General features: G+C 35.1%; 1 protein-coding gene across 1 annotated transcript; it reads left to right on the top strand.

Annotated features, from left to right (window-relative positions):
* Positions 1-229: 229 nt before the first annotated feature.
* LOC764720 (thioredoxin domain-containing protein 5) lies at positions 230-15,997 on the top strand. Its single transcript, XM_001201177.4, has 9 exons — positions 230-440; positions 4,812-4,902; positions 6,768-6,926; positions 8,108-8,308; positions 9,006-9,092; positions 9,982-10,149; positions 13,572-13,648; positions 14,286-14,418; positions 15,755-15,997. Exons 1-9 carry the CDS (start codon positions 286-288, stop codon positions 15,878-15,880), a joined length of 1,197 nt encoding a protein of 398 aa, XP_001201177.2. The 5' UTR covers positions 230-285; the 3' UTR covers positions 15,881-15,997.
* Positions 15,998-24,679: the final 8,682 nt, after the last annotated feature.

The raw sequence follows: 24,679 nt of genomic DNA, 5'->3' as shown, positions 1-24,679 counted from the left end.
TTATTACTAAAAGTCAGAGTATTAGGCTTAGTTTGAGGATTATGCCGCAATTGTTTATCATTAAATCTTATTTTCAGGCTAATAATCACGTGTAAAATTATTAAATATAGTACAAGCCATACCTCCTTTCATATTTTTTTATTTATAAATTGGTCATGATAACTTTTTTTTAATCATAGGTATCTATTTGTAGAATTGTTCTGCCTTACACCGCACCGGTAACTTATTTTTTCCTTGACGTAATTCTAATCATACGTTGCCTTAAATTAAAGCAAGAATCTAGTCATGAAGTGTGTTTCTCTCGCCGTTTTGGTCATATTTGGCCTGAATTTGGTTTGTGGAGAAGAGGAAGAAGCGTCTTTCGACCTTAATTATGACACTGCTTCATTCGTGGAAGAAATAGGCAAAGGAGATCATTTTGTCAAGTTCTTTGCCCCGTGGTAAGCTTAGTAAAACAGCTCTAATTAGTAGTTCGTTCACTTTCGTTTTTAACATTGCCCCATATATTCAGTTCCATGTTTTAAGTCAACTCGCTTTATCGGCGCTGCACCGCGGCGAGACCATCGACCGTGGCATGACCAGGCCCAGGCTAGACAGAAATACCCATCTGATATGGGTCATTTCTTTAATAAAACTGACATTTGTTGATATTCTCTATATACACAGACGGTAATCCAGACCACTCGCACCGGGGGATAGATTGGCCCATTTACCTCTTTGTCAGTTTGTGACAGACACTTTCTCCCCCGATTTTCAATGTTCAGACCCTAGAATAGATCTAGATCTATTTTCTGATTTATAAATCAGATAGAAAAAAAACTATGAATATTTTTGGCGCTTGTTCATAAACATATCCAAAATTTGAACCGTAACTCCGGCGTGGAAATACCCTACTAGTCTAAATAACATGATAGAATCACTCCAGCAAAGCATAATAGATGATAGAGAGTCATAGACCGAAAGCTTCAGTCTCTATAATCGTCGGTTGTTCCACTGAGACTTCGTCTGGCTCCACTAGACCTCCGGTTATAGAGACTGAACGATCGCCTATACCATCGTATGTTGAAGATATCACGGCTAGATTATAGCCGCTAGGCCCCTCCCACAAACATGACAAACTTGCCACGGCCATATTGTTATGCCCCCAAAATCCCCCAAAATGTCATTTTACCTCGTCCATATCCAATTTTAAATTAGGCCTAGGCTATAATACATCAGTTCCACTTACTAACTTGATTGAAATAATCCATTTAATGGTCCCTTTTAAGGAAATTATGGGTCAAAATCGACATCCTTGTTGAAAATCTTGCAAGCCGTGTTAAACTCTCGCTGCCGTCAATCTCATCCCTTCTAGTCTACGCCGAAGGCAAATGATTATGAAGGAAAAACTGTGCGCCATCTACACGTTCGTAATGGCGTTATCACAGTTTTTCCTTCATAATCATTCATCTAGCCGTGATATCTTCAACATACGATGGTATAGGCGATCGTTCAGTCTCTATAACCGGAGGTCTAGTGGAGCCAGGCGTAGTCTCAGTGGAACAACCGACGATTATAGAGACTGAAGCTTTCGGTCTAAGAGAGTCAATGCTAATGCGTATTGACCTCTAGCACTGCATACTTGCTGTGAGGCGGGTATTATTATACCCATACACAAATATACACACCACACAATATTGCATAGACTGTACACAATCATGTCAATGCAGCTGTAAGCAAAGTTTGACACTAGACTTACAATTTTAATTTTTAAATTATTCTTTTTAACATCAGTAAGTTTTTAAAAATGTATTTTACTGCTTATTTAGGTGTCATCAATTGTCACTAAAGTACCGATTTTTAGTGAAATCAGTTGAGTTTTGTACAGTGGTGTTTGAAATGTTGAGAATCAAAAGCACAGCTTTTACTACACAGCCAGGATAGTGATGCTCCTATGTGTGGATACAATCTCGGTTTGTTTGACTCTCCACTCAATCTCTTTCTCAATCTCCCTTTTCTAGAGCTTTTGTTTTTGTCTTCTTCTATTTTCCTTTATTCATTTTTTTTTCTTTTCTTTTCTTTTTCTTCCTCATTTTTTTCTTCTTTTTTTTTCCTTCTTCCTAGCTACATATTGTCTTTTTATTGATCTATAAGCATACTTTGTTCATGTTTTATTGTAAAATTTGCATCTGAGGAACTAACACTTCAACAAGCTCTGCTTCAAGTTAGTTCCTCTTTTCTCGTGCTATTTTCACTATATTTATCGTTTCATTACATATTTGTTGTGATATAATTATTTTTGTATTATGTTTTGCATGAGAAATAAAAGTCAATCATTTTTAACATACACAAAATTAGGTATATTTTAAATGTCCAAGTACAGATCATGAGTTAAAAGTCGTTATATTTATTACCTGTTCACAATGAAAGGAATAAGTTCAAAGGTTTAAAATAGAAAATCTAGAAACATATATATGTATAAGTTTCTCTAAGTTAACCAAAATGAAGAAAATGCACAGATTGAAATTTTAATGTGAAAAAACAATCCAGAAAATACATGGTGCTTGACCTTTAATTGACCTGCAAGATTGTTGACTAAGTAAAGATTCATTTGTTACAATGTACATTATGTACATGTACACTTATTACAATAGCACTTATAAGATAATAATACAGGGAGAATGGTATGTACATGTCAATTTGCATACCAGCATATTTTGTTATAACACACTTCCTGGATCTCTTGGATATCCTTGTTTCTTGCTACATGTACATGTATAAAGTGTGATTTATCTAGAAAATCACTTTTTAAAACCCCACCGATTGAGATTGATAGAGAGAGAGAGAGAGAGATATTGGGATCCGGTAATCCATTTTATAATGTACAATGGCTATGCAGGGATGCAAACCCTCGACTTCTTGACTGAGACTGTAGGTCTAGTGCATGAACCACTATACCACAGAATTATATGGCTCTTTGCTTTTAAATTCATGTGACTGTTGTGACAGTACCTGCACTTCTGATAACATTGGGTCAAGTGATTACCTTAGTCCACTGCGCCCAATCATCTGAAAAATTTACCATAAGTATACACACATTCTCAACGCTCAAACAGACACAGTCCTTTCATTCTAGGGTCTGAATTCAAGGATTGTGCCATTTGTGCGATTAGTGGAGACATTGCGCTTCGTGTGGAACGCAAGGGAAGGGGGAACATGATGATTGAAGAAAAAAATCAGTAAAAACAGGATACATGTAGAATGTCGACTAGCGATTACATACAGGTGATACACTTTATATCCTTTGGGAATACTGATTTGTAAAGCTCATTCATGTACACAAGGAGTATACAAATAATTTGGCATAATTTGTATCTCGTCTTGCAGAGAATTTATAGCTGCCAACAATTCTTATTTTGGAGGAATGATTCCAATTTGTTGACCTTTAAACTAATGTTACAAACCCTAGATTAGTAGATTCCCTCTCTTTTTTTAAGAACTTCTGTATGAAAAGTATACAAAAAAGACAGGATTCCTAATTTTGCCTTACAAAATACTTAACTTTTGCTTTAATTCATTGGTAGGTGTGATGTCTTACCAGTAGTCAAAGGGTCTACTTTTACTCCTTCAGTTCAACGCTACCTCAAGCTCTAATTTGGGGTTCTTTTACTTGTGACAAGTTTATATGAAGTAACTACCGGTATTACCCTTTCTATAAAAAAAACTGTACATGTATTATTTAGCCATTTGTTCTTCATTCCATTATTAGGCGTATGGATTGTTTGTTCTGGTAGACAAAGGCATGTGATTATAAATAGACATGCGTGATTTGTTTAGCTTCTGGCAACAGATGGTGTATTATTTACATGCACCAACAAGTGATTAACACTTCGGTTGCCCTCTTCGCCCCCTGTGCATGGTTGCTTGTTTGCCATACATGCAATTATGCACAAAACAATAGGCACCATTTGATGAAAGGATTGCTTTGTGCAATGCAATGGCTTTGCAAAATTACAAATTTCTAGTCTTTTATTAGCTACTTCAAACACTGGTATAGGTTAACCTTGCACTGGAAAAGATGAATACATTTAAAACTTTATACTTTGTGGCAGTGTACAGTGCTTTATCATCTTTAAGTAACTGTAAAAATTCATTTTTAATTTATTGGTTCATCTGCTCAAAAACTAATGTGAGCCTTCCTTTGGTACATGTACATCTATTATTATAAAAATCAAGTGAATATCACAATATAAAATCAAGAATAGCTGTTTTTTCTCTACTCAAACCAATTTGCTTCCTTTCTTGGAACTATTGATGTGTTACTCCCTCCCCCCCCCCCTTTCCCTCAACTCTATGTGTATTGTATTCCTAGATTTGGAGAGTTTCATTCAGCCTTGAGAAGGGTTTCCAGGTGCACAACATAATTAGTGGCCATAGGTCCATTTTCATGAATGTACTGTACAATCAGAAATTTTCACAGATAGAGACTTTCACAAATATTTTTTGACAGCCGCTTTTGCAAATCGCCCAAATTCAGTGTTGTGATAAAAGGAATTTACTAGTAATTATTTGATGGTATGAAACTTTTGCAATCTGGACCACATGCAAAGTTCACAAAAGTTTCATGCCCATGACTGTAAGTTCCTGACTTTTTAGTATAGTACTATGGAAACAGGAAGAAAAGAAGAGCAGACTAAGGAAAGGGCCTGGACTGGAATATTCTATATTCTATATTCAATACATGTTTAATGGTGTACATCACTATTATAGTATTGCAGTATTCTGAATTGTGATGTTTCAACCTATTTTTATCTCCTCTACTTACCCTTCAGGTGTGGCCACTGTCAGAGGTTAGCACCCATTTGGAGTCAGCTGAGTGAAAAATATAACAAACCAGAGGACAGCACCGTTACCATTGCGAAAGTAAGATTTCTATTCTTTAGCTTTGTGTTCTGATTGAAACAAATTATTCAAAAATCATGTCAAGGCAATATATTTGAGTTGCAGAATTTTACTTGAGTATCTTTTATATGACTCCATTTTATACTTGCCAGTATAACAAGAATTTTCTTGATACAATTATATTACTGTTATCAAAGTGTGAATCTAAATCATTTGCTTGATTGCCTTCACAAACAAATCAGTTTATATCTTAGACATTAAGCCTTTTAAATTTATACATTCGTATTAAGGCTGCGACGGGTAGTCGAATGCTCGAGTAGCAACACGGTTGACAACTACTCGGGTATGATTTTTTCGTACCCGAATATTCGGCCAGGAAGAACGGCGGCCGCTGGCATGGTACCGTCGGTGAAAATGTTTAACAACTCAAGCACTGTCAAACTCACCACTCAGAAACTGGGACCAAATGTCCAGATTTCTGTTTGGACTCAGAAGGAAAATGGATTATTCTGCCATCTTTGGTGTTTAAAACAGCATTGTTTACTGTTAGTATTATCATTAAATCAGCGTCTTCAACTGCAACTCGAAGTAAAATTGCATGCCTTTTCGGCAATACTGGGATACTGCAACAGGGGTATGGTGGTGGCAAAAAATTAAAAAAAAAAAAAAAAATCAAAAAATCAAAAAATTCAACAACAAAAATTAAAAAATCAACAACAAAAAATTTTAAAAAATAAATAAAAATGGCGTCCGAATATTCACTTGTAAGCCTTGGAGTGTACTCAGGTACCTTATTACACTGTTGTGCACAGCCTTAATTCCTATGTCAATTTCTTTGTTAAATGCATCGTTTATCTTCATTTCAAATTTATATTCTGCATTTTTGTTATTTGATGGTATGGAAATCAGTTTCAATAGTGATTTAAAAAATACTTTTCAGCGAAGCTTTCAATGGCAAATCTTATAATAAAGAAACACAGGCACAGAGCATAGTGTTGGTAGATATTTGAACAATGTCAATTTCAGTCACATTCATGTTATAAACTTTAAAAAAAAACATTATTTCTAGTATTTAAAAAAAAAATATATTATAATTCCTTGTTCAGTCTAACAAACCAATCAGAGAGGAAATTTATCACCATTCTATATTTATCTCAAATCAGTCACAGGACACATCAGAAAACAATGAAAGCTTTAGTTTGATTGACTTAATCATTGACCAGGTTGATTGTATGGAAGAGACCAAAATGTGTTCCGAACACATCATTGCTGGATACCTCACCCTAAAACTTTACAAGAAAGACATAGCATCTGTCAAATATTTGTTATCTGCTTTCTAAATCTATCACGATTCCGTCACAAGGCACGTAAGAAAAAGGCATAAGCCTTTAAAAGTAATACAAAGTTTCGGTATGGGGTCATGAATTTGGTTCAAATGAACATATTGGAAGCATATGCGATCCTACACTATTCAGTGATCGTTGTCGCGGTTGAAATCGAGTCTAAAGTGACGAAATTGTAATAATAAACTGTTTATGTTGTATAGCTCCCTCTCAAGGTCAATATATTTATTTTAGCTATAAAACAATGTTTCTTGACTAAAATCGACCGATTGGCTATTCCCATTTGGAAATTATATATCACAACTACATATTCTGAGATTTTCATGGTCGCAGCTACCATTGTATGGCCGTAGGCGCTATTTTCAATTTATCTCGAACGCAGAAGTGTTTTTGGAGCTGGCTAAATTTTCTAGTGCTTACAAGACATCCACAGGGGCATCCAAATATAATAAAATGGTAAAGAATCACTATCCACCCATTTTTCAAAATTATCCAAAAGTTTGTATTACCTTTATTATATGTTTTGATTTGATCATTGACCAGGTGGATTGTACAGAAGAGACCAAGCTATGCTCTGAACACGGCGTCACTGGATACCCCACCCTCAAGCTTTACAAGAAAGACAAAGAACCTCTCAAATACAAGGGCAAGCGAGACTTTGCCACATTAGATGCATACATAGAGAAAGAGCTGAATCCACAGGTAAGTCACATGTGTTAACTTTTCCAGGGCACATACCTAAGGCCTACAAAAAAAGATGTTGTATTGCCCTTTGCGACCGACCCAAAAATGTTGAAATCTTATGTCTTTTTTTTTTTTTTTATTATTTATTTTTTACCGTTTTTTGGGAAAAAAATGTATTGAAGCATTCAAAACTGAAAAATATCTGCCCAAAGAGGGAGTTTTACAAAAAATGTTTAATTTTTTTTTTTTTTTTTAAAGATTTCTGACCAACCGACCCATGTTTTGGCAACCAAAGGGCAATAAAACAGCTTTTATTTTAGGCCTTATGGCTCATTATAGTATGCTGGTAAATCACCACGTGTGCTGATGTTTTTTATATTTATTTATTTATTATTTTTTGTGTACTCAACGAAGGGCATGTGAAATTTAAAAGGTAGCTGCACACAAGGTCCCTTGGTATTCACTTTCATGTATCTGTGCATTACACAATTCAACCATATGATAAAGTGGTAAAGAGCAGTAGATTGAGCTGGATAGGTGATGTGTTGAGAAGGAAAGATAATGAACCTGTGAAAAGAGTACAGGATCTGGAAGTGGATGGCATAAGAGGAAAAGAAGACCACAGGTTTCATGGAAAGATAGTGGTGAAGAAAGAAAGCAGTAAGGTTGGTCTAAATGAGGAGGATGCTCAAGACATGGTGAAGTGGAGAAAGGGTGTGTCATGGCATATTTTCATGTTACCTTCCCCCTTCTCTCTCTCTCTCTCTATCTCTCTCTGTCTCTCTTTGTCTGTCTCTATCTGTCTGTCTCTCTGTCTCTCTCTCTCTCTCTCTATATGTCTCTCTCTGTATGTCTGTCTCTCTCTATTTCTCTCTCTCTCTCTCTCTGTCTGTCTGTCTCTCTCTGTCTCTCTCTGTCTATATGTCTCTGTCTGTCTGTCTGTCTCTCTCTCTCTATTTCTCTCTCTCTCTCTGTCTCTGTCTGTCTCTCTCTCTCTCTCTCTTCTCTTTTCGGATTCTTTGTTCCTGTTTCCCTAAATGATGGGGGAGGGGAATATGCCATGTGCCCCACTGGGCTTGATCACATGAAATATCTGTTACATTTACTGATTGAAAGAGAGTTCTTAAATAATAGTGGGTGAAAATGGCACTTCTCCTAGTCCATTCAAATCATTGTTTTTGCAATTATTTTGTTAATAGGAAGCTGATGTTCCCCAGGTCCCTGCAGCAAAGAATGGTCTCTACGAGCTAACCGTAGCCACCTTCAAGGATCACGTAGCTAAAGGAAACCATTTCATCAAGTTCTATGCCCCATGGTGCGGCCACTGCAAGCGACTTGCCCCGACATGGGATGACCTTGCCAAAGGGTTCCAGCATAGTGACATTGTGACCATTGCTAAGGTAATGTCAAAGGTCTGGGGGGTGTTTCACAAAGATCCTAAGTTGAACTTACATGTATCTCTAAGTTGAACTTATCTCTAAGTTTAACTTACATGTATATCTAAGTTGGACTTAAAAATTATGGAAAGCCATTAGCATCTATGAAAATATTTTGTAAAAGTTATTTTTAAAAGGCATACAATGTTGATTCAAATCCTTCATATTTTCTATTATCAAAGGGATTTCATGTTCTTAATGTGGAATTCATAAAAAGTCTAAAATATTTGATTTTTCGCTTTTTAACATACTTTATTTGAAGGCTACAAATGGCTCTCCATTAATTTCTCCTTTGTGAAATGCCCTCAGGAGTGGTAGCAAAGACAGGAGTAAAGTGTGGGTGGGGTGAATTTATACATCCTACCCAATTTAATCATAAATACTGATAATCATCAAATAATTATTAGACCTTATGGATATTGTATAGTAGACAAAATGGAATTTAGACAAACTTAGAATTAGACTAAATAGCTATTAACCTAAATGGCCATTAGACTATATGAATATTGGACCATGTGGGTAGTAGACCATATGGGAATAGACTAATTAGGAAGTAGAGGAACTTGTTGTAGTTCAAACCCATGTGGACCACTCTGCTAAGCCTTTAACCAGCCCATTCTGAATGCATTACAGTTGAAGGTGTGTTGTTGACTCCTTACAGGTTGATTGTACAGCACATAGAGCAGTCTGTGATCAGTATGGAGTCAAGGGCTATCCAACCCTCAAGTTCTTCACGGACGGAGAAGCTGTGAGTTACCTTATAAATCCCAAACAGTTCAGTAGATGGTTTGAAACTGACCAAAGTCTGATATGCTATGTATCATGTGGTACCTTTTTTTATTCAGATAAGCATGTCAAATCTTGAAATTTAAATTTGGCTCATGGATTGAATTTTGATACCACAGAACACTCTTTTTGTTCCAAATGAACATGTTTTCTTCTTCACAGAACCATGATTAAAAGCTTTATATTGCTCATGTCTGTCACACTATTAAAGGCTTGTCTCATGAAATAATAATAATAGTGGGTTCTTTTATAGCGCTCATATCTGTCACACTTGAAACTCCAACTGCTAGCCCTCCACAATTATTACTCTGGCTTTAGCATGGCTGCCATTTATGGTGCTCTAGCATTTCAGGGAATTAATTCCTGCCAGGTGAATCTTAGTTGTGATACATTTTTGTAATCTTGGCATCTTGCAAGGGATAATAGAGTTTGAAGTACCAGTAAAGATTACCAAAAAATAAGTAATGTGTTAGCTATATATTTTTTTAAATTTTCCATATGGAGCAACATAGTGTGTTCCTTTACAGATTGTACATTCAATCTATAATTCGATCTATATAACTTTGAAAATTAAAATTACTTGATTTTTGTTTCCAGGAGCTAAATCCACTTTTGATTAAAATTGAGTTATTGATATAAGAACATTATTCACTTAAGTACCTGTCTTTTAAAACGAAAAATTTTACCTAAATTTTGGGAGCAATTATGATAAAGTGCACTGTACGCCTGTACGAAATCTGGTAAACATTTTTTTTTTCTCTGAAGTTACAAAAGTGGATTTAGCTCCTTTTGGAATTAAACTCTTTATTTGTACTAACCTGGCTTTCATTACTGAATGCCTCTGTTACTAGGTTGAATCTTACAAGGGCGGGCGTGACCATGTTGCCATGAAGGAGTATGTCAGCAAGATGACCAAGGGTGCAGAAGCCGCACCCCTCCCCGGCTCAGAGGAGGCTATCAAGGTGGTACCTGTGAGAGAGGAACCCGCTGGGGGGGAACAACCAGCTGTTGAATCCAAGGTAAGCTTGCCGGTCATCAAAGACATGTCTGTCCAAACTGCTTTGAGCGTCTCTCGGCAACTGAAATTGAAATTATTGATTCATCTTTCGCACAACAGGAATTCTTTTTCAATTGGTTTAACAATAACAAAGTTAGCAAAGCAGAATTATACATTATACAAAACAAAGAAGTGTACAAAGACAAATACACATGTGATCAAATAACAGAAGTAAATACAAAAGAGGGTTTAAAGAAGTTACTGTATATTCAGTTTTTATTGCCCATCGGCATTGTCATGTACAAAGACAAATACACATGTGATCAAATAACAGAATAAACTACAAAGGAAGTCACTGTATATTTAGTTTTGATTGCCAGTCATCATTGTCATTTGTAAGAATTTGAGGTAATAATATAAAGAAGTGTGCAAAGACAAATATATATTATCTGATCAAATAACAGAAGAAAATACAAAAGAGGTTTAAAGAAGTCACTGTATATTTAGTTTTTAATGCCCATTGGCATTTGTAAGAGTTAGAGGTATATTAAACAAAGAAGTGTACAAAGACAAATACACATTATTTGATCACATAACCGAGGAAAAAGACAAAAGATGTTTTAAAGAAGTCACTGTATATTAAGTTTTGAATGCATTGTCATTTGTAAGAATTAGAGGTATAACAAAGGAGTATTCAAAGTCAAATACACATTATTTGATCGCATGACCAAGGAAAATACAAAAGAGGTTTTAAGGAAGTTAATGTATATTTAGTTTTTATTGCCCATTGGCATTGTCATTTGTAAGAATTAGAGGTATAACAAAGAAGTGTACAAAGACAAATACACATTATGTGATCACATAACACAGGAATATACAAAAGAGGTTTTAAGGAAGTCACTGTATATTTAGTTTTGATTGCCCATCAAAGAGTTGTAATGAGAAGGAAATTCAATGAAAAGTGAGTTCCTACACTAATTAAATTCTGAACTTCACTTAACTCTAAACCAATACTTCTGATGAAATAAGACCTGGAGCAATCATTCGTGGGAAAATGTTAGAGCACCAGATAATATGATCCTCTTCATTTTTTGAAGAGGTCTATTACAAAGAGCATTTTCCCAATGCAAGTCCCATCCTACAATATGAACAAGGGTACAAAGAAAGGCACAACTTTCTTTCCATTTGCCTTCAAATGACTCATAGATTTGGTAAAATTTGCAATTGTAAGAATATGGTTTTTTTTAAAGATAAGTTTGTAAGCAACATTGATCTTGGGTTGAATCAGAAAAACTTGAATAGGCCATCCAACTTTTGGGGTAAATTTTGATTGACACAAGATAATTGACAGGTTGTAGATTACACAGGAAATACCAGATATGAAATATACCCTAAGGGGGCTTAAGAATTGTAACTTACAACTTGTAACTTACAGGTTGCAGAAATCTACAGGAAATCAACAAAAGGCGGTGTCACACAGAGGCCAAAAATCCGGATTTTAATTATACAGAATTTAGTTATCCTCTTAATTGACTGTCTGTCATCAATTATCCCTTAAAAATCCCTTCAAATATCCCTTCAAAAATCCTCATATGAAGCAAGATAATTCTCTCTTGAAAGGATTTTTAAAGGGTTTTTGTCTCGCCTGCGTAGCAAAAAGCGAGACATAGGCGCCGCTTTTCCGGTGACGGCGACGGCGTCAACATCAAAAACTTAACCTAAGGTTAAGTTTTTGAATTTTAGATATCATTTTTAAAGTATAAGTTCTTAGTCAATGAAACTTTGACTATAGGGTAATCAAGTATCCCCAATCATGTGAGTAGAATTTCAGATCACAAAGTCAAGGTCAAAGGTCATTTCAGGTCAACAGACTTGGACTATGTTGTAGCATCATCATCGAAAACTTAACCTAAGGTTAAGTTTTTGAATTTTTGATATAATTTTGAATGTATAAGTTCTTAGTCAATGAAACTTGGACTATAGGGTTATCAAGTCTCCTCAATCATGTGAGTAGAATTTCAGGTCACTAAGTTAAGGTCAAAGGTCATTTAAGGTCAACAAACTTAGACTTTGTTGTGGCATCAACATCAAGATTTTCAAAATGCTTCTTCTTCATTATTTTTCAACCGATTTTGATTCTGATTGTTTCATATGATAGGGCTAGGAGGGGGATTTAATATTTCTACACAGAATCGTGAAATTCATTATCTATGCTAATTTATGCAAATTTATTCGAAATCACAAAAAGGCTTCTTCTCCTTCATTTCTCGACAGATTTTGATTTGGTCTGCTTTATATCGTAGAGCTAGCTTTGGTACACTAAATTTCTACACAGAATTTTGAAATTGTTGTCCATTAATTAATTATGGTAATTTATGCAAATTTATTCCAAAAATAACAAAAATTGCTTCTTTTCCCTCATTTCTTGACCGATTTTTAATTTGGTTTGCCTTATCTGGTAGAGCTAAATTTGGAACACTAAACTTCTACACAGAATTGTGAGATTTTGCTCCATTGATTATTTATGGTACTTTATGCAAATGAAATGAAATTATGTTCCTTCCAGGGCATCAAATTTTTATTTTTTGTCCAGTTCAAAAGTGTACCACATAAAATTTACGATATTTGTTGTTGCGAGATGCGGATGAGCACTACGTCATTGACGTTCTGGTTTATCATATTGAATTGCGTTATGTAGGCGAGACCGCCGAGAGCGTTTCCCTTGTTTTAAGGGATTTTTCTGTCTGACACGGTCACACCAATGTTGAAATAATCCCATTTTAAGGTCAGTGTAAAGTCAACGCGCTATCAATGACATGTGCACAATTATATTAGCGCGCATTGTAATGAGACGTGTTACTTTGTGATGTCACAATGCTTATCTACCTAAACGGCGCGTGCGCAATGGCCCATCAAAAATCTGGATTTTAGTTATCCGGATTATTCGTAGCCTGTCTATCACCAGTCTGTCATCGACGTAAATGAAAAAACTAGATTTCTAAAATCTGGTTTATTCAAAATGGGTCGGGATTTTTCTGTGTGACACCGCCTAAAGAGAATATTTCTCGGGCAAAATTTGTAAACAAGGAGGAATTTGTGATTTACAATCAATGGATCAATTGCAGAAATCTACAAGAAATCGACAAGGAGACAATTTCTTGGGGAAGGTTTTAGAAATGAAAACTGATACAGTTTTTGGCATACATTTATGTTTTGTAACAGAAATGCTTTAAAAGCTCAACAGACGGGTTTGAATAAAGTTTTCAAAATGCCTCTGTAAAGTGATTTATGATCCATTACATGTACACGTGTAAATACGTTCCCTATCCATCTGCCCTTTCCCTTTCAACATCAATACATGACTTTTTTACAAAAGAGTATATTATGATTACCGGTATATAGTTTTTAATTAACAAATTTGACTTTCTTCTTTTGTAACTGCAGGTTGTGGTTTTGTCAACGAATAATTTTCTGACACAGACAGCAAAAGGCACATCTCTTGTAAAATTCTATGCACCATGGTAAGTAACACTGAGGACAATTAATTTATACAAATTGTATTCTGTTTATAGAAAAGAAAATTAAACTTACTTAATTCAGTTTTAAACATTTCATAAATCGAAATTACTGATATATTTTTTTTTATAGTCTAAATTACTATCAAATATTGATTAGTTAAAGCAATTTCACTTAATAATCCCCCCATAAAAAAGATAAATAATAAATAAATGAATAAATAAATAAATAAATAAATAAATAAATAAATATAATCAAAATGTCGGAGGAGACAATACTAGTACCAGGTAACGTACAACAAGAGTTACATATCAACGACTTTCTCGCCGCTAGCATCCTGTATTTCCCTTCTCTTATCGCTATTGCTACTTGTACAGTGGAGTGAGTATTGACTACAATTATCAGCGAATTGCGTGTTAGTCTTTGATATTCAACTTCTTTCTCATGCTGTTGATATAGTGGGATTTTTTTTGTTCATGCTTCGAAAAGGTTGTATGTCCAATTCGCAAAAGTTTCATGTTACAATAATTTCTACTTTTACAGTACTAAAATACAAATTTGTTCATAAAGGTGCTCTTTCACCTCTTCAACTTTGAACTTTATGATACAACATTAAAAAATGGTTTCCTGCTTGTGTTTTAGGTGCCCACACTGCCAGAAGCTAGTACCTGTATGGGATGAACTGGCTGAGAAGTTTGATAGCAGGAAAGATGTGACTATCGGCAATGTGGACTGTACGGTCGAGACAGAGAAACCTCTGTGCAAGAAACATGCTGTAAGATACCACTCTCTATTATGAAAGACCAGGAAAATCTTTAGAAGTTGAATGATAGATAGATAGATAGTCAAATTTTTTTCATTCATCATAAAAAAAAACATTTAGATAAAATAACATACAATATTGCATACATAAAATAACAAAATAACATACATTACAAAGATAATCATACAATATACATGTAATATACATCATATAGATAATCTGGACAAAATATAGGGAAAAGTGAGTATTTATGAGAATGAGGATACCAGCTAGAAAGGAAATGCCTTTTTAGTGCTGCCACCTACACAAAAATTGAAACTGAAACTGAAAATTTGAAATTAGGATAAAATGAGAGTATAACAGGACTAGATTGAAAATTTAAAGCATAAGTATAAGCATAATTACTCATAAGATGAACAAGATTAATAACAATAAAACAAGAACACATTTTAACTTACATTTACAAAGACAAAAATGATATACATGCTTCTCATGCACTTTGTTGCATGTGTGGCAAGTGATGCTAAACTGTTTGTTTCTAAAAGCAATCTCTGTATATTGAGGCCAAATTGATTGAATTCTGTACGGTAAGATAGGGGTGACTGAATATGAAATTTAATTGAAGGGGGTCAAACATATGTACATGTAAGAATCTTTATCATTTATTTCAGTCGTGGTAATTGATTTCTAGTAATGGTTAAAATTATGTTCTCATGGAAGTCAACACGTTCATCAATAAACGTTTATTTCCATATATTGAAATAAATCTGCAAGAACATGTGTCAATTACAAAGTAATAAGCACAAAAAAGCCATTCTTTGAAATATGTGGACTATAAAATTTACCTGCAGTGCTATTCCATATGTACCTATGTGTGTTGGCGATTTTCAGGGTTGTTTTCTCCTAATTGTTGATGTGTTATTTAACTTTGGTTAGCCTAAACTTTACCACAACTGACAACAATTCATACTGATATTCGAAAATCTTTTCTTGTAATATATCCCGCTACAAACATTAAAGTTTGGCTTCAACATCAATCATTATTATCAAAATTTTACTCTTTGATGTGAATCAATAAAATGCTTAGAGGCATGAGGAAAAAAATGATAATAATATTACTTGATGAACACAGGACTTATTACAGAGGGATTATTTGGGTGTTTTCAGATCCCATTCAAAAGTTTTTTAGTAAATTCTATGTTTTTATTTGCAACTTTGGGTCTCAGTCACCCATCTGCCTACGTTTCTTCTAACTTGTGCCTGAATGTGCCCCTCTCATTCAAGCGGTGTAGGAACAGTCCCAATCATTGATCTTTTCCTTTCTTGTTTGCATCTTCCTACCACACAGATCGAAGGCTACCCTACCCTTCTTCTCTTTAAAGACGGGGAGATGGTGGAGAAACACTCTGGCACCAGGACATTGGAAGCGCTAGAAACCTACCTCAAAGCTAAGCTGCCAAAAGAAGAGTTGTAGAAGAATTATCAAGACCCTTTCCCTCCCTCCCTCTGTCCGTTTGTTTGTTTGTCCAGTAAAAGCAGTGTAAAGCACTTAGAGGTGATATTTTATATATTAAGGGGTATATAAATGCAGATTTATTACTATTATTATGATCATTATTGTTATCATTATTTTTCAACTTGGCCTGAGTCATAAACTTTTTTTAAAACTTGGGCTCTAATGCCCCGATGAATATATACATGTGGGACAACAGTACATATGTTGCATTGACTTTGTACTGTGCAGATAGGAAAGTGACTAGAATTTCACTTTTTTCACATTCTCCGTTTAAAAAAAAATCATAATACATTTAAAGACCTTCTGTTGTGGGATTCCTGATTCTGAAAGTCGACTTTGATTTGAAGATGTAGCAATTTTCAGCTGTAACATTTGAAATTTGTAATCCTAGTGACTGCTTCAATGGATTGTAACTTGTGATTAGTTGGTAATTCTTTCAGTTACATAAAACCAGTTGAAAATTTAGTTTGAGGAAAGTTTGGCATAATTTGAATATCATGTAGAGAATTTTCATATTAAGAGTAGATTTAAGGGAAACCATTTTGTGTTTTCATTTTTTTTAAGCGTTTGTGAATCGTAGATAAACAGGTACTTTAGTAGAGTTTAACAAGTAGAATTAGGGTAAAGGTATTCAGATAGTTTATCTAAGCATTAAATGCGTGCTTAGCATACAATGCATAGCATGTAATGCAGAGCACAATTGTGACGATGGAAATACATTTCCAGTTTTCTTGTTTTTGTTTTTTGTAGTACTTTGTTAGCATAAGAAGGAGAGCAATACTGAATCAAATCACCTTTCATGGCCGCTGTCTAATTTTGAAAGGACGTCCATTGAAAAGTTAAATATTGTCTCATTTATGCTTAGCATCTGAGTATTGTATTTGATTATGACCAAGAATAGAAATGGGAAGAGCTAAGACAGTCTTTATGACAGTTCGAGGGAAACAAGTGGTCTTTATATACAGGTTACTGTAATTTGAAAGCAAGGACGGTAATCTGACAAGAATGTTATCTTTCCTGTGAACAAAACGACATAATTGTCATACCAAATGAAAATTAGGGCTATTCATCGGTTACAACTACACAAACCTTGCTGGGTGTTTTTGCATAAAGTATGCATACAATTTGAATATGTTTTTAACTGGTCTATTTTCAAAACACCATGTCTTGTATACTTTAGGTTTGTGAGTTTGTACAGAAAGTCTTCTTTTTATGGTTTGTTAAACATTCCATTTATTCCAATGTAACTCTTTTTGTTGTTAACTTTCACCACATGTTTACGAATATGCCTTTTACCCCCATCGTTTCATGCAAGATTATCATTATAAGTGCTTTTGTTGTACATTTATAACAAATACCTTATGTGCCTTCTGTTGGTCTGTAATAGCTAGTCTACTCATGCTTGTGGTAATTCAAGTACCTGTATGTGCTATAAAAACATGTTACGAAATACAAGGTGTAATTTGCTTATGGAGTGTGATATGAAAATATCCATATTTTAAAGCTCATTTACAGTACTGGTAGCGTAGAGAATTAAAAAGAAATTGGGTTAATTGTTACATGGTCTCATATGGTTGAACTTGTATTATAAGATGTGAAATCCCATCCATGATTTCCAATGAAGTTTTATGTTTGGTTTATTTCTTAAATAAACTCCAATTCAACCCTACACCGCTCAATGAGCTTTCCCTAACTTGCTCCTCTTCATTCTCATAGAGTTATGCAAAAAGCTCTTCACACTCAGCTACCAGTTCATTTCACACACATCTTTTGCAGTGGAAATTTACATCCTAGCCCAGGATGTAAATTACTTTTGTAACTCTCATTTGTTCAATACATGTATTGCACTTAAAGAGATAAATACTTCACAGCACTTTGAAATCATTGGTTGGTATTATTACTATTTATCAACTGAAATCAAGGAAACCTGACTAAAAGTTTGAGGGGCTAACCAAAACTTTTTTGAGCTTTATTTTGAGAGACAAGTACGGTATGTGTTTCATAAAGATAACCACCTTCAAAGAGGTGGATTTCTTGTGCAATATATAATATTTTTTGTAAGCAGCCTGTATAGTTATGCTATTACTGCCTACACAATATTGGATGGTCCAAAAGTTCATCAGTCCAAACGGACGAGGGTGTGCTAGGGCTGACACGTGAATCATGACTATTATTATTCTTGTGAAATTGAGTATTAAATCTTTACTTCTACATTAATGAGTTTTTATAGACAAATCTTTATGGTATACTGCATAAACCTTGAGTGTATTGTGGATTTTGGAAATAGAAGACTGTTTCACTGGATTTATGAACTTTAAAATCATTGAATAGTATACAAATAATGAATGGTTATGAGTTCAATAGTGCGAATATTTTCATGAGTTGAAAGATTAACATTCTATTCAACGAGGCGTCAGCCGAGTTGAATAGAATTAATGTTAATCTTTCAACGAATGAAAATATTCGCACCATTGAACGAATGAATAACATTCATTATTTGTTTTATACAACATCGAAGAAGATCTAATAGAACGTCAATCAACAAATTATGCTTTACTCCTTATAAAAGATAAATTAAAGTTGGATTCGAGCCTTCTCGATTACATTCAGATTGCCTTCGCGTCAGATACACGCAGGGATACGCGCGCGCACGGCAGAGATCGAGGTACGCAGTCTGCATATAACCAAAAATGCACGGCGCATATAACCAAAAATGCACGACCGTGCAATATACCATCTATTGAATATCATGTGACCAACAATCCTCCAATCAAATGACAGGGATTCACGTAGGTGTTGTATAATTGGACTTATACGCCAGTACTTTTATGTAAGTGTTTGGTAGTTAATCAGAAGAGGTGGGATTCATTAGTGAAAAGTTTATTGTTAAACTGTCAAGAGTAATGCACATTCTACTTCTTGGTAGATAAAATTGATCATGTCTGATGGCATAATTTTGATATCACTTTCTTTTCAAGGTCCATGAAACTAACACATGTATCATGGCTTTTGCCTGGATCCATTTTCTCCCAATTTTGTATCAGTCGGTGTTTTATAGATACATTTGATACATGTATCTTGTGTGAAATTAACAAATTTAATAGAAATAAAAGTCTAAAGTATACGCTGTGTCAATCCTTTGCATCTTTTTTGCAGTCTGTGCTAAGTATCGTACAAACAAGCAAGTACATATCACTAAAACTCAAATTTCACATTCATTTTTTTTAAAACAAAAATACCAAGTTATATGATGTACAATTAACAACTAAATTATTCATACGCCTTGTAAATTTCAGTTTTTTTTCTCTGTGTTTTAGTAAATAAAAATGAAAGGTAGACTGGTTGATTTATGTCCTTTTTTTAATACTTTTAGGTGTAAGCTTTAATATGTCACATTCAGAAGAAACATAAATGGGGACAAATCAACTTTTCACATACTTAAAAAATTAAGATACCTGGAAAGGATATGAATAAATTAGTTGTTAACTATATGCTTAGGTGGGTCCAGTCTTAAAGCCCCTCTTAAGTGTTAGGAGCCCAAAATTTGATGGCAAAATTGTATCATAATGTGAAAGAGGATGTCATTTAAGACGCATTTCTGAAAGGCTTTGAGGAAGAATACACCATTTTGGTTTTCTGCGTACAACAGCAAAATCCAAATTAAGAATTCTTTTATCAAAATTTGTCTTCAAACACATTTTTTTTTTTTTTGGGGGGGGGGGAATCATTGCAGAAGTGTGTCTTAATTGATATCCTTTTTCACATTATGCTACAATTTAAGTGAAATTTTGCAATCAAATTATTTGGGAATTGAGTTTCCCAACACTTTAGAGGGGCTTTAATTTCTTTAAATGCAGAAGGTTGGTCGTAGGGTTGCAATAGTAATTTCCACTCCGCTAATGATCATGTCCTACACCTTGGACTATGTATTAAGTGACCCCGTCCCCTTCAAAACACAATCAGACATCTGCATCGCACACCTGAGAACCGACAAAACAAAACATACCCTCCATCTGTCTGTGCTCGATGGCAGCTAATTTTGAGACAGACATATAAGTCCCCTGAAAAGGTGAACATTTTTGGGCTTACAAAAAGAAAGGCATTTCCCCCCCCCCCCCTCTTTTTTTTTGAGGGGGGGGGGGCAGCATCCTCTGCCCCCCCCCCCCCCCCACCCCGCCAATGTACTTAACCAAGCCTACTTGTGGTGTCTGTCTGTGGTCTGTGGACTGTGGCAGCCACGGTCCCCTGAAAATGTGACAATTTTTGGACTTATTCCCCCCCCCCCCCCACTCCCGGTCCAGAGATTCCTTGGTCCACCACTACTCCCACCCCCTGTTTTATTTCTCCAAGAGCCATTCAATTGACTGTAAGTGATATTTGGTTTCTACAGCGGTGGGTTCAGGAATCTCTGGCAGGGGGGAGAGGGGGGGGGGGTACAATTTTTGTATTATGTTATTGTGCCGAGCAAAACAAAAGGTAATTCGTATGTATAATGTGTATGCCGATTTGGCTGCAAATTGACTGACAAACGAAAAGAAAGACATTTCCCCTAGTGTGTTTCCTCTTTTGGGGGAGGGCGGCATACTTCTGTGCCCCCCCCCCACACACACACACACACACACCCACACACCACACCACCACCACCACCACCACCCCCCACCATCACCACCACCACCACAGATCCGCCACTGTTCTAAACTAAGCTGTATTTTTAATCCAAGTAATATTACGTCATTATTATCTGATGTACTGCTCATCATTCCCTCAACGTGGTGGGTGAAAAGTTCAATTCAGCAAAATTGTTCTTGAAGGAAATGAATAGTAGGCCTAGCCTATATTTGTGGTCATTTCGGTGAAGTTACGGATCATTTCCTCGAAGGATACTCCTCTCGTGACTTCCCTGTTTGTTTAAATCCCTGTTTGATTTGAAATCTTGTTACCATAGATACATTCATCTGGATGGTTAAAATTGTGTTCACATCATTATGAAACATCTACAAAGAAATGCACACGCCTGTTCTACTAAAGTTATTTGTATTTATATAAATAAGGACAAATACGATTACTGGTCATTCAATCACATTGTGAAAGAAAGTTTTTAAAACAATTTGGAAGGGTTAAATTCATATTGGGAGATGGGGGTGAATGATCTAAATAAAAAGAAGGGGGAACAGAGATGATACTTGCAAACTTTTCCTGGTATAGGTGGTACATACTGTGGTGGTAGGAACAAAATATTCCTGTTAATACACAAAGCTGCCTAAATTCTTTGAAACTAGATATGGCTCATTCTTTAGAGGACCGCAAAAGGACACGATTTGTTGGTGACAGTGGAAAATATAGGTTAAAGCGGGACTCATCAAAGGGTAATTACATCAAAAGTAACGAGGACTACTGTTATGTTTATTTGAAAGGGGCACTTACAATAGAAATTAAAAGGGTCGTTTATAAGGAGGGGAATGAGCACTTACTAGAAAGGGAAAATAGGCACTTATCAAAAAAGGAAAGGCACTTATAAAACAGGAAAAGGCGCATTTGTCATAGTAAAAGGAGCACTAATTAGAGCTGAAAAGTTGTATTTTTCATACCTAAAAATGGGCACTCATCAGAGATGGAAAGGGATGCTTCTTAGAAGGGATTTTTTTTGCGATTGATTCCAATCATAACTACGTACATAAGAGATATGGGACTGCAGCCTTGCGATTGATTTGGGGCGTGCGACTGATTCGGATCGATCGCAAATCTGTATAAGACGGGCCCCTGATCTACTAATGTTATTCGTATTCAAATGAATAAAGATAAATACGAATATTGGTATTAAATGTAATTAAAGTGTAAAAGAAACTTTTGAAACTATTGGTAAAGGTCGATATTTTTTTTTAGTAAGTAAGAATTTATATCTATCGGTGGGCGGGGGTTGAATGAACAAAATGAAGGGAAAAAACTAGGAGATTATATTTGTAGCTTGTACAAGTATAGGTGGTACGTACTCATTTGAAGATTATAATGAAGTTATATTATGTGCCATTGTGTTACTGTCATCATGTCATACCTTTACCTTTACCCGAGATTCTGGAAGAATGCTGTGTTCTCAGCAGTCGGGCTTCCAGTTCAATTTCATTTTCTTCCTTCTCGTAGTTGTGTGTCTTTATCTTGGTAAGTTTATCTGGCTCAGTTCTGCGTCGGGTATTCTACTCATATGGGGAGCAGAAACGCTTGTCCTTCCATACTCGATCCAGTCTGGCTTTAAAGGCATTCACCGTGGTAGCAGTGACTACCTCATCAGGAAGTGTGTTCCAGTCATTGATGACTCGTTGGCTAAATGCATCTTGCCTAATCTTCGTTGAGCATCATAACACTATTACTTCTAACCCTTTTTTCGTAGTATAATGTAGCACATCAATGTTTGTTTGTTTCATAGAATAGGCAAATTTTGACTTAATTGTATCCTTATTTCTAAAATTTCAACTATGATCCCATTGTCTAAATGAATAATAAATGGACGTTGCTTGCAGCGCCAATTCTCAGCTACCATATTTTGACATTTTGAAGAAAATTGGGTAGAAACAAGCGAGAATGGTCAAAAGACTATTGAAAATATAAAATCTTACTTTGAATTCTGATATGATGACATCATAACCTCTGTTAAGTAAATATGATGCATCACATCTACACTTCAAACCATTTCAGAATATGTAATTTTAAAAAATGAGGGTCACCGGCCATTCTGAGGAGCTATAAGCAGATTTAAATTTGGCAATTTTGCTCGAGGTTTTACGTGTGCGCGTATCGGAATTGGATCTAAAGGGTCTAGCAATGGGTAAGAATTATCCAGAATAGGATCAGGAACTCAAATCATGTGGGTTCTAATGGTTGTTTTTTTTAGCTTTCATATTGCCGACGAGCAAAATTAAAAATAAATATGTTGATATGCTGCGTAATAAGTTGAATTATCATGATATGAAATGTGAAAGTGTTATGCAATTTGGTTATAAAATTGAGATATGCGAAATTTACAATGACGTAAAATTATGCAAATGACCTTGAAAAGTTTGGTGCGTCCAGTCCTCAATAGGGTCTACTATTGTGCCAATTTTGAACGAAAATGACATTCCTATTTTTTAGATATAATAGTTAATTCGTACATACCACCTAGAAATTATTTGTCTAATCTGACGAATACATACGAGGTGATATGTACAATAGACGATAGTACATTCCACCCAATCATAATTCTCACTCGTATTCTCGCTGAAAAACCACATGGACTGCCCATAATTACTACATGTGTAATAATTTCACTATAGGCCCATGATATCCCGGCCAAATTCGCGAATTTGTCATTCAAATTAATTTGTCTTGCGTTCAAATTCGACGGTTTTAGTGCAGTCAGGTATATCTCGGGTTTATAATCCCTTTTCTAGTTTTCAAATCTATGGAATTTTCGTTAGAATCTACGTATGTTTCATTTAAATTAATGAACAATGTGCTTCTTTCGCTATTTGGTCATTCGATTTGGCTCAACACGATTTTCTGACAACGCGACGGTGTACTTCTGGCATTCTAATTCATTTGTAGCATTCAAATTAACACTTTGTGCACTTAAATTGATGGTCAATATACATTTCTCGTTTATTACACACTTTTTATAGCTCATTCTTTTTCTTTCAAGCTTGTTTTTTGTTTTCATGTGTATTTCATCATATTTCATTTACTTGTATTTATACTCTTATGCTTATTAGATTTATCTGATATTCATCAGCATTTAAGTTTGATTGTTAAGAAGAAAAAAACGACTTGCATCTACGGACCTGATAGTCTCAGTATATTTGTAAATGTTCATGTAAGGAAGTTTTTTGTCTTATGCTTCATCATAAATTTATCATAATTTCATCATTATTTCATTATGGAAGAGGAGTACAATATTGTGACTGGGGTAGGGGCTAGAGTCAACAATTTGAACATGATTCATTATTTAGCCATATCTTTAGCCATCGATCTGCTGGCGGGCAAGTAAACTATGAAACTCTTTACGAAAAACAGAAGGGGTGTGCTGGGTATAAGAGACGATGTGAATTAATTTTGTAAAATTCCGAGTCTGTAGTAAAAAGGGGCGATTGAGGGTACCCCCACCTTTCCCGGGTATATGAACATGTCCGTCCAGAAATGCCATATCCCTTGATTTCGCCTCTTCTTTACTTTATGTCTGACTACACCAATCTGCATTGTCCTGAAAATAAATAAATGGAATAACAGCTTAGACCCCTATGGCAAATCATGCATTTTAACTGCATTATATAAAAACTGTAAAAGTTTGTTGCAATTCTTCCCCCTAACATTCCTAACTTGAATAAAAATATTACGAATACGAATGACAGGTCTTAATTTGAATGATAAAAACTACGCTTCGACAAGTGAATATTAATTTCAATGCTAGTTGAGCAGTTTCTAAATTGAATGACAGATCTATGAAACCTTCTGACCAAAATCCTAAATTAAATACAAAAACTGGAAAATTGAATGATAATTGGCATGGCAAAGCCGATCTGCGCTAACTAAAATGCAAGTTAAATGAATTCGAATGACAAACACGCGAATTTGGCCGGAAATCCTATACTATATAGCCATAGGACTACACATAATGTGAAAACTTACGAGTATTTTTTCTATCATGTACCATAACTCAGCTTTTTCTTTAATAAGAAGAAAAACTTTTTCATATTGGAATGGCACGGACTTTCCAGGTATCAAGACAGG

The sequence above is a fragment of the Strongylocentrotus purpuratus genome, unplaced genomic scaffold (assembly GCF_000002235.5).
Source record: "Strongylocentrotus purpuratus isolate Spur 01 unplaced genomic scaffold, Spur_5.0 spur5_scaffold_7, whole genome shotgun sequence".
NCBI lineage: Eukaryota > Metazoa > Echinodermata > Echinoidea > Camarodonta > Strongylocentrotidae > Strongylocentrotus > Strongylocentrotus purpuratus.
The sequence above is the reverse complement of the archived record's forward strand: the minus strand, read 5'-3'. Positions and strand labels throughout refer to the sequence as shown.

Bases quoted from the DNA above. Each gene is read 5' to 3' on its own strand.
- LOC764720 (XM_001201177.4), top strand. From the start codon at position 286: ATGAAGTGTGTTTCTCTCGCCGTTTTGGTCATATTTGGCCTGAATTTG. The intron at 4,903-6,767 runs GTAAGATTTCTA...ATCATTGACCAG, and splicing joins GCACCGTTACCATTGCGAAA to GTGGATTGTACAGAAGAGAC. The intron at 8,309-9,005 runs GTAATGTCAAAG...GACTCCTTACAG, and splicing joins ACATTGTGACCATTGCTAAG to GTTGATTGTACAGCACATAG.